Here is an 11,519-nt window from a genome sequence, read left to right as displayed (position 1 = left end):
ATCTTGAGCTTCTGGATGGACGTCATGCGCCCCTTCTATAACATTACGTGCTGCAGCGGCAGCTCGCTCTACTTCTTGTCGTTGGTCAGACATCCTGACCAAGACAAACAGCGTTACTTAGCCACATAACCGCATATTATCGCAAACGCATACCGTAATAAACGCGCATCTCATCACAAGCGAACACACACATAAGACAGACTCACATCCTAGAGGGAAAGCTGAAAGTTTGAAAATCAAACGAATACGTAACAAAGACAAGACAAGACTCGAGTCCTATGTGCTGCAGTAGAATCCTATGAAAATCAATCACTCTTCTGACATAAGCAATGGTAACTGGACCATGCTCTGATACCAACTTTGTCACGACCCAATCTCAGGGCCGAGACCGGCGCTAGGGAATGGGAGTGGTTGCTCCGAAACCCGTAGCAAGCCTAAAAACGTAAAATAATTTTTCGCGAAATGTAAACGTCATACATGACATAAGCAAACACGTGTCATGCAGAAGCACACATGCCAGGCACACATATCCTATGGCAGTCACCATATATAAATAACGCAGCAAGCGTAAAACGTTTAAAACTTTAAAACGTTAAAGTTATATTTACAGAAAACTATATATTACAGCTGACTCACAAAATACTTATCTACTGCAGCTCTAAGAGTAAAGTACTGTTTCTTTACATACTCAAAAATACAGACTTCTGGAAGTAGGATAGAAGTCCGTTGCTTCAAAGCGTCTTTGTCCTGAAAGGAAATCTGTGAGGGGTCAGTATATTGGGATATACTGAGTGAGTTCATACATTTACTAATAAGTATTCAAATAAAACATAAAATCGTAATCAATCATATGCAGCCAAGTACAGGATCCGATTGAAACCCTAATCCTCAAATATGTTAACCGTATATATTCAGAGGAAGACTTATCCAATAGTCCGACCCGGGAGTGTTCACACTCTACCACGTCAGTCGCGACATTTCTCTTAATCCCAGTGGTGGGTCTAACCCACTAGATACGGGGCTCAGGTTACACTGTAACCGAGTTCACTCTCGTATCACAATCATACATCTACCTTCAGAATTCATGTACTTAATCATATTCACAGCTGTATCAAATCAAAACTGGTGATCACACAGTCCTATTGCCGCTCAATAGGTAGCACGTTCCATCGGATCAATACTGGTTTCAAATCAAGCATATGTGCAACTCACTTAAAGATTTAATATATAAATCATGCAATTCAAATATAAAGCAATATAAAATAATTGCTTAATTAAATACTTTAAAAGCAAATCGTATAAACTCACAGAAAACGCTTATCCAAAAATACGTCGGGGCTTTAGAAACGTCAAGCTTCCCGAGCTCCTGGTCCAGCTCCTTCTTGCCTCGCTGGCTCTAAAACAATTTCAAAAAATTTGACTCACATCAGAATCCTATTCTAAGATTGACTCTAGACTCGAGACTCGACATATTGAACTCTTATTAATCGTCGTGCTTCTCACGCATATCCCCATAAACGATATCAAACTCGTTTACGGATCGCAAATTACTTCCAATTCAATCTTCTTATAACCTCATTAGGTTAACTTCTATTCGATTTCCGATTCAATACGCGTAATTAATTCAATCGAAGTACGAAGACTCAGGGTACGAGAATCGGAGGGTGAACGCTCGTGCAGGGAGGTACACGTTCGCGTACCTTGGTACACGTTCGTGTACCATATAATGGTACACGTTCGTGTACCTCAAGTACACGTTCGTGTACCACAGTACACGATCGTGTACAGTCGTGCACGATCCCCCGGAATCGATTTCCGGGGTTTCCGACCTGCTATATACGCAAAAACGCTCCAAACTCAACCAAAACGCATATTCCAAGCTCAAAACACTATATATCAATCCTATACTCGATAAAACGATAAAATCGTTTCGTGGCCTAAAACTTTGAATCGATATAACTCAAAATATAATCAACGAAACGGTAAAACGTCAAGCTTACCGTGATTCGCCTCGTGAATACGATTGTTTGGAGTTATAGAACGTCGGAAACGGACGAGAAACGGAATCGAACGATGGAACCGTAAGTAACGGAGCGAGAGAAATAAGAAAGAGATGAAGAATGAAGACTCTGGATCTTTCATTCCTTCATCTGAAGGGTTTTAATACATAACCGGCTAATTTGCACTTTGGTCCTTGAAACTTTTCAAAAGTTTCAATTTAATCCAAACTTATTCAATTAATCTTTCTATTAATTCAAATACGTATTATTTATCTCCAAATAAATAATACTAACTCAAAAATACATATTTCCATCAACAATCCTCAAATCTCTATTTTCGGGCTTAATTGGCTAATTTGCACTTTAGCCCCTAAACTTTTCAAAATTTACAATTTAGCCCCAAAATACCTCCACATCCAAATTTTCAAAATTAATTCCTTTAATCCCGCTAATTGACTCATTAGATTTTATTCTTGAATTTCCGATATAATTAAATTAAATTCTCCTTAATTTAATTTATCAAAAATCTCGACACGTGGCACGACGTAATTATCTTAAAATATTTTGGGGTATTACAGTTTCACCTTTTTAGCGATTTAAGCCAACCATTTACAAACGTTACAAAACAAATCCAAATGTTTCTCCTTTTTAGCGATTTAAGCCAAACGTTTACAAACATTACGAAACAAATAAAAGCGTTTCACCTTTTTAGCAATTTAAGCCAAACGTTTACAAACGTTACGAAACAAATCCAAACGTTTCACCTTTTTAGCAATTTATGCCAAACGTTTACAAACGTTACGAAAAAAATCTAAGCGTTTCACCTTTTTAGCAATTTAAACCGAACGTTTACAAACACTATGAAACAAATCCAAATGTTTCACCTTTTTAGTGATTTAAGCCAAACAATTTACAAACATTACAAAGCAAATCCAAGCGTTTCAAACGTATTAAATCCAAGAGTTTGGCTTAAATTGCAAAATAGGTTAAACGTTTGGTTTTGTTCCGTAACGTTTGTAAACGTTTGGCTTAAATTGCTAAAAATGTGAAAAATTGGATTTGTTTCGTAACGTTTTAAACGTTAGGTTTCTTTCCGTAACGTTTGTAAACGTTTGGTTTAAATCTCTAAAAATGTGAAACGTTTGGGTTTTTTTTTATAATGTTGGTAAACGTTGTGCTTAAATCGCTAAAAAGATGAAAAGTTTTAAACGTTTGGCTTAAATTGTTAAAAATGTGAAACGTTTGGATTTGCTTCGTAACGTTATAAACGATCAGTATCTTTTCGTAACGTTTGTAAACGTTTGGTTTAAATCGCTAAGAATGTGAAACGTTTGGATTTGTTTCATAACATTGGTAAAAGTTTGGCTTAAATTGCTAAAAAATCGAAACGTTTTAAACGTTTGGCCTAAATCGCTAAAAATGTAAGCCAAACGTTTATAAACGTTACGAAACAAAACCAAACGTTTCCCCTTTTTAACAATTTAAGTCAAACGTTTACAAACGTTACGAAATAAAACGAAATGTTTCACCTTTTTAGCAATTTAAGCCAAACGTTTATAAACGTTACGAAACAAATCCAAACATTTCACCGTTTTAGCGATTTAAGCCAAATGTTTACAAACGTTACGAAACAAATCCAAACGTTTCCCCATTTTAACGATTTAAGCTAAAGTTTAAAATATTACGAAACAAAACCAAACGTTTCACCTTTTTTGAGATTTAAACCAAACGTTAGTGAACAAATCCAAACGTTTCGCCTTTTTAGCAATTTTAGCAAAACATTTACAAACGTTACGAAACAAATCCAAACGTTTCACCTTCTTAGTGATTTAAGCCAAACGTTTACAAAAGTTACTGTAATACCCCAAAATATTTTAAAGTAATTACGTCGGTTCATGTGTCGAGATTTCCGATAAATTAATTTAAGGAGAATTTAACTTGGTTATATCGGGAATTTTGAATAAATTTTAACAAGTTAATTAACGGGATTTGAGGATTTAACTTCAGAAATTAATATAAAATAAATTATAAATCCCGTGACGATAATTATTTCGCCAAAGTCCGCGAAATAATTTATAGTATTTATGGTAAAAGTTTCGAGTCGATCGGAGATCGTTTAAAATTTAGAACGCGAATAGGTTTTGGATTAAATTGAAACTTTTGAAAAGTTTCAAGGACCAAAGTGCAAATTAGCCAGAATATATATAACCTTCATCATTAAGGATGAAAGCTCCAGAAGCTTATATCAGATACCTTCATTTTCTTTTCATCGTCGCTTTTGTACAGTTCGTCGCGCGGTTTCCGTTTCTCGTCCGTTTCCGACGTTCTATAACTCAAAACGATCGTATTTCAATGGCGTATAACGGCAAGCTTGACGTTTTATCGTTTAGACGAATATATTTTGAGTTATATCGATTCAAATTTTTAGGCCACGAAACAATTATATCGTTTTAATCGATATTAGGATTGGTTTATAGCGTTTAAAGCTTAGAATAAGCGTTTTGGGTGAGTTTGGAGCGTTTTTATGCTAATAGCATGTCAAAACGCCCCGGAAAACGATTCTGGGGATCGTGCACGATGAGGTGCACGAACGTGCACCTGTGTATGGTGCACGACCGTGCACCAGCTGGACGTGCACGATCGTGCACCCCAATGCACAAACGTGCACCCGGACTTTGATACCTCATTGATTCCGTTTATATTCGCGTATCGAGAGTTAAAATCAATTGATTATCGATTAATTTAAGACATTAACCTAGCGAGGTTAAAAAGGGAATTGATTTAAAAGAGATGTTCGATCTGTAAACGAGTTTGAAACCGTTTAGCGAAATACACGTGAGAAGCACGATGATCGTTAAGAGTAATGTGTCATGTCTCGAGTCTAGAATCAATCCTAGAATAGGATTCTGATGTAAGTTAATTGTTTTGAAATAGTTTTTGATACGGCAAGGCAAGGAGCCGCTGGACCAGGAGCTCGGAAAGATAGACGTTTCTGAGCACCGGAGTATTTTTGGATAAGCGGTCACTATGAGTTTATGCGATTTGCTTTTAATGTATTTATTCAAGCAATTATTTTATATTGCTTTATGTTTGAATTACATGTTTTATATGCGAAATTTTTATATCAATTGCGCATACGCTTGATTTGAAACCAGTATTGATACGATGGAACGTGCTACCTATTGAGCAGCAATAGGACTGCGTGATCGCTAGTTTTGATTTGATACAGCTGTGAGTTGATTATGATTTTGAAATTCAAGATTGGGTGTATGATTTCGCTACGAGTGAGCACTCGGTTACGGTGTAACCTGGAGTCCCCGTATCTAGTGGGTTGGACCCACCAGTGAGTTGGACTCACAACTTGATATTAACGATTGGGTTGTATGATAAATGATTAGTATGTTTGAGGATTAGGGTTTCAATCGGATCCTATACTTGGCTACATGAGGTTTGAACGTTATTGTATTGTTTTATGATTTATAAGAATACTTATTAGTAAATGTATGAACTCACTCAGTATATTCCTATATACTGACCCCTCACAGTCTTTCTTTCAGGTCAAAGTGTTTTGAAGGACGGACATCCTTTTTCTTGTTCCGGAAGTCTATGATAGTGAAAGAGTATGACAAGGGAAGTTTTCTTCGTAGAGCTGCAGTAGTCGGTAGATGTCTGTATGTAATGTAAGATTTAAATTGAAACGGTATATTTAAATGGGCAACTCTGATTGGATATAAAAGTATATATATTATTTATTTATATAGATCATATTTAACCGTTTGATTTCTTTAACCAATTACCATAAGTGGAATTGGTTACAATTATGATTAGAGACAGGGCAGTGCTGGACATGAGATGTCGCTCAGTAAGACCCTAGTCTATAAGAGTGATTCGCGATAGTTTTCAAAAAACAATAAAGATATTGTGATATTTATAGTAGTAAAGATAAAAAGGTTTTCTGAAAATGTTTTATATAAAATAATATATTTAATTCGCGAAAAATTCATAGTGGTTTTAGGCTTGCTACGGGTTCCGGAGCTACCACTCCCGTTCCCTAGCGCCGGTCTCGGCTCAACAAATTGGGTCGTGACAATTGTGGTATCAGAGCAGTTGGTCCAGTTACTTATGCTAATATGTGATTTCAAACAGTTGGTCCAGGATACCACTGGTTTTGTGTGTGAGTCTACCTAGGAACTACTGCAGCACATAGGGATTCGAGTCATGTCTTGATCAGTTTTCGTTTGATCTTCAGATTTTAACTCTCCTCCCTACGATCTGAGTCTGTTAGTATGATCAATAAAATTGTTAGACGATATATATGTGCAAAAGTATTTTGCTTATGTAAGAATGATCAATATATTATATGATCGTTGTGTATGATCACGTACGAGGTGGACAATCGACATTATGCAACGCGATGACGAGGCTAGCATGCTAAGTATCATATGGTATGGTGATACCATCAAAGTTATGTAATATAAGCGCTAATAGATGATCGATAATGAAACGTGGATCCAGAGGAATGGAAGAATTTTCCACGTTACAAAGTTTAAGGTTTAGAGAACATACAAGGTGAAAGAATTTTCCACGTTACAAACTATCCAAATGTTTCATATTTTTAGCGATTTAATCCAAATATTTACAAATGTTACGAAACAAATCCTAACATTTCCCCTTCTAGCGATTTAAGACAAACGTTATGAAACAAATCCAAATGCTTCACCTTTTTAGCAATTTAAACCACCTTTTTAGTGATTTAAGCCAAACGTTTACAAATTTACAAAACAAAACCAAACGTTTTAAAATGTTACGAAACAAATCCAAACGTTTCACATTATTAGCGATTTAAGCGAAACATTTACAAATGTTACGAAACAAAACCAAGCAATATAAGTCAAACGTTTACAAACGTTACGAAACAAATCCAAACGTTTCACATTATTAGCGATTTAAGCGAAACATTTACAAATGTTACGAAACAAAACCAAGCAATATAAGTCAAACGTTTACAAACGTTACGAAACAAATCCAAACGTTTCACCTATTAATAAATTCAAGCCAAACGTTTACAAACGTTACGAAACATAACCAAAAGTTTCACACTTTTAGCGATTTAAGCCAAACTGTTACAAACGTTACAAAACAAATCCAAACGTTTCACCTTTTTAGCGATTTAAGCCAAATGTTTACATAACGTTTACAAACGTGACGAAACAAATCCAAACGTTTCCCCTTGTTAGAGATATAAGCCAAACGTTTACAAACGTAACGAAACAAATCTAAGAGTTTTACTTTTTTAGCAATTTAAGCCAAACGTTTACAAATGTTACAAAACAAAACCTAACGTTTAAAACGTTACGAAACAAATCCAAACGTTTTACTTTTTTTAGCAATTTAAGCCAAAAGTTTACAAATATTACGAAACAAATCCAAGCGTTTCACCTTTTTTTACCAATTTAATCGAAACGTTTACAAACGTTATGAAACAAATCCAAATGTTTCACCTTTTTATCAATTGAAGCCAAACGTTTACAAACGTTATGAAACAAATCAAAACGTTCACCTTTTTAGCAATTTAAGCCAAACATTTACAAACGTTACAAAACAAATCCAAACGTTTTACTTTTTAGCGATTTAAGCCAAACGTATACAATCGTTACGAAATAAATCCAAACGTTTCACCTTTTTAGCGATTGAAGTCAAACGTTTACAAACGTTACGAAACAAAACCAAATATTTAAAACGTTATGAAACAAATCCAAACATTTCCCTTTTTTAGCGATTTAAGCCAAACGTTTACAAACATTACGCAACAAATACAAGCGTTTCACCTTCACTACTAGAAAACAGGGCATTAGCGACGGATAAATCCGTCGCTAATGCCCCACATTCCGTCGCTAACTGCTGTTAGCGACGGAATTGCGACGGACTACGTCCGTCGCAACATTTTTGGTCGCAAAACAAATTAGCGACCAAAATTGTATTCCGTGGCAGATTTAGCGACGGATAACCCGTCGCTAAATTCACCAGAAACCGTCGCTAAATGGTCTCAAGCTGAGACCAAAGCTGAGACCGAATCGCGACGGATTAGCGACGGATATATCCGTCGCTAAACTGTCCAATTTGGAGACAGACTGGGCACCTTTGGCGACGGATATATCCGTCGCCAACTCCAGAAATTTAGCGACGGATAAATCCGTCGCCAAATTAGCCAAGTTTGTCTCTGATTTGGCAAGTTGGCGACGGATATATCCGTCGCCAATATTTAAAATCCGTCGCCAATTTATGTTTTTTCGGCAGATTTATGCCATTTTTCGCAGTTGTTTTCCCTGTCGTTTCAAATCCGGTAAATACAGTAATTAAAATTCATTTACGGATAACAATTAATAGAAAGTTGACACTGAATATATAGATAAATATCAAAATACACATAACGTCGTCTAAAAGAAAAAAAATACATAATTAGTTCTGAATCCTAATCTAACAGGACACTACAAATCTGTAGTGTCATCACGGTCTGGTGGGGGAGCGGGAAACTGTGGCTGATACTCTGGAGGAAGATTAGGCATCATCCTTGCTATCTCCTCTCGGATAAGCTGGGCCATTGCCGCTTGGTGCTCACGCCGTTGCTCTGCCAGCTGTTGACGATTTTGCTCCGCTAACCTCTGCTCAACCTCTCGCAGGCCCTCCTGAATGCCTGTCTGCACACGGCGCTCGATGTCCTCGTCCGCAAGATGTGTCGACCTAGAAGAGCTGCCTCGTTGCGCCCTGCTGCTACTGGGGGCCGCATACCTGCTACTCGCCGACCCTAAACCGTACACGCGGTGCTTCTTATTGACACCCTCGATGTCCAGAAACAGTTGGGTCTCATCCACCTCAGCTGGACTCGTCGAGCTACCCTCTCCGGTCGGCGACTGAGTCGCAGCAGCCAGCCTCTCAGCAATAGCGTCCTGCAAAACAGTTAAAAAACATATCAGTTCAGGTTAATGACAAATAAAAAAGCATAACATATGAAAAGTAATTCAAATTGTTAACGAAATTTCGGCAGCATTTCCTTTATAATATGAGCATCACCCATTTTTCAGGGAAATCCTGCAAGAAAATTACAATATATAACCCAAACAACAAACACTTTCAATCTAATTAAGTATACAAACGTCAAGTCTACACAACTTATATACTTAAAGATTTAATCCAAATATATTTAACAAGTACAATATATATATTCATCACTGAAGCCTAAATCTAATTAATAGATTTATGAATTTATAAGAACTTACAGTCATGTTCTGAGCCCGCTTGTCTACAGGCTTCTTCTCACCCTTCGTGGAGTGAATGCGAGTGTACAGCTCCGTCGCACTCGGTTTCCGGCCGAGCTCCTTAGCCTATTAGAAAAAATATGATTAAATAAGTTCGAAAATAAAAAAAAAACATAATTTTACTTACTGAATTTAGAAACATACCATCACGTCCATATGCTTGAGAGCTGAGCGGGATCCCCCGGTATGACGGACCGGTCCAGTACCGGCGCCCGCCGGCTCGCTCATCCGGTTTGCCCGGGCTATCTCCGACTTCTTCTTCTCCGCCTCTGTGTCCCAGAAGGCATTCCAGGCATCCCATATGTCCTGGCCCACAGATTGATGCTTCTGCTTTTTGGACTTCATTTTATGGACGTTGTCTTTGTAGCGGGTAGCTGCGTGGGTCATAAAGACCTGTCTGATGAGCTCGTCGCTGTAGACAGAACTATCCCACCAGAATTCTTTCTGCAACAGTAAAAACGTATGATGTGAGTTAGTTTTTCACGAAAATCAATACGTACATGTATTAACTTTAATTTAATTACCTGGAACTCCTGGAAATAGAAATTTCACCTTTTTAGAAATTTAAGCCAAACGTTTACAAACGTTACGAAACAAATCCAAGCGTTTCACCTTTTTAGCAATTTAAGCCAAACGTTTACAAACTTTACGAAATAAATCCAAACGTTTCACCTTTTTAGCAATTTAAGCCAAACGTTTACAAAGGTTACGAAACAAATCCATAAGGTTTAATCTTCTTAGCGATTTGAGCCAAACCTTTACACACGTTACGAAACAAATCGAAACGTTTCACCTTTCTAGCGATTTAAGCCAAACGTTACAAAACAAATCCAAACATTTTCCCTTTTTCACGATTGAAGCCAATCGTTTACAAACGTATCAAAACAAATCCAAACTTTTTGCCTTTTTATCAATTTAAGCCAAACGTTTACAAACGTGACGAAACAAATCCAAACATTTCACCTTTTTAGCGATTTAAGCCAAACATTTACAAACGTTACCAAACAAAACCAAAGGTTTAATACGTTACAAAAGAAAATACAAACGGTTCACAATTTTAGCGATTTAAGCCAAACATATACCATTGTTACAAAACAAAACTGAGCGTTTCACCTTTTTAGCAATTTAAGCCAAACGTTTACAAACGTTACGAAACAAATCCAAGCATTTCACCTTTTTAGCAATTTAAGCCAAACGTTTACAAACGTTTTGATACAATCCAAACCTTTCCCCATTTTAGAGATTTAAGCCAAACATTTAAAATGGTACGAAAAAAATCCAAACATTTCACCTTATTAGAGATTTATGCCAAACGTTTATAAACGATACGAAACAAATCCAAGCGTTTCCCCTTTTTAGCAATGTAAACCAAACAGTTAGAAACGTTACAAACAAATCCAAGTGTTTCATCTTTTTATCAATTTAAGCAAAACGTTTACAAACGTAATGAAAAAATTTCAAACGCTTCACCTTTTTAGCGACTTAAGCCAAACGTTTACAAAGGTTATGAAACAGATCCAAATGTTTTACCTTTTTAGCGATTTAGTACAAACATTTACGATTACGAAACAAATTTAAGCATTTCACCTTTTTAGCGATATAAGCCAAACGTTTATAAACGTTATGAAACAAATCCAAGCGTTTCACCTTTTTAGCAATTTAAGACAAACGTTTACAAACGTTAAGAAACAAATCTAAGCGTTTCACCTTTTTAGCAATTAAAGCCAAACGTTTACAAACGTTATGTAACAAATCCAAACGTTTCCCCTTTTTAGCAATTAAAGCCAATCGTTTATAAACGTTAGGAAACAAATTCAAATGTTTCACCTTTTTAGATATTTAAGACAAACATTACAAAGGTTACGAAAAAAAATCCAAATGTTTCCCCTATTTAGCAATTTGAGCCAAACGTTTATAAATGTTACGAAACAAATATAAGCGTTTCACCTTATTAGCAATTTAAGCCAAACGTTTACAAATATTACGAAACAAATCCAAGCGTTTCACCTTTTTAGCAATATAAGTTAAACGTTTACAAAGGTTACAAATCAACTACATAACGTTTCACCTTTTTAGAAATTGAAGCCAAACGTTTACAAACTTTACGAAACAAATCCAAACGTTTCACATTTTTAGCGATATAAGCCAAACGTTACAAAACAAATTCAAACGTTTCACCTTTTCAGCGATTTATGCCAAATGT

The 11,519-nt window shown here is 36.3% G+C and overlaps 1 protein-coding gene across 1 annotated transcript; it reads right to left on the bottom strand.

Annotated features, from left to right (window-relative positions):
• Positions 1-8,380: 8,380 nt before the first annotated feature.
• Positions 8,381-9,811, bottom strand: LOC126665866 (uncharacterized). Its single transcript, XM_050358794.2, has 3 exons — positions 9,461-9,811; positions 9,278-9,382; positions 8,381-8,947 (listed from the first exon to the last, which is right to left on the bottom strand). The coding sequence occupies exons 1-3, from the start codon at positions 9,701-9,703 to the stop codon at positions 8,489-8,491; spliced, it is 807 nt and encodes a 268-aa protein (XP_050214751.1). The 5' UTR covers positions 9,704-9,811; the 3' UTR covers positions 8,381-8,488.
• Between the last annotated feature and the right edge of the window lie 1,708 nt (positions 9,812-11,519).

This window comes from Mercurialis annua, linkage group LG1-X (assembly GCF_937616625.2).
Source record: "Mercurialis annua linkage group LG1-X, ddMerAnnu1.2, whole genome shotgun sequence".
In the NCBI taxonomy this organism is placed as follows: domain Eukaryota; kingdom Viridiplantae; phylum Streptophyta; class Magnoliopsida; order Malpighiales; family Euphorbiaceae; genus Mercurialis; species Mercurialis annua.
The sequence above is the reverse complement of the archived record's forward strand: the minus strand, read 5'-3'. Positions and strand labels throughout refer to the sequence as shown.

Excerpts from the sequence above, each read along its gene's own strand:
- LOC126665866 (XM_050358794.2), bottom strand. The coding sequence starts at position 9,703 with ATGACCCACGCAGCTACCCGCTACAAAGACAACGTCCATAAAATGAAG. Across the intron at positions 9,383-9,460 it reads TCAAGCATATGGACGTGATG|GCTAAGGAGCTCGGCCGGAA; the intron begins GTATGTTTCTAA and ends TTTTTCTAATAG. Across the intron at positions 8,948-9,277 it reads AGCGGGCTCAGAACATGACT|GACGCTATTGCTGAGAGGCT; the intron begins GTAAGTTCTTAT and ends ACTGTTTTGCAG.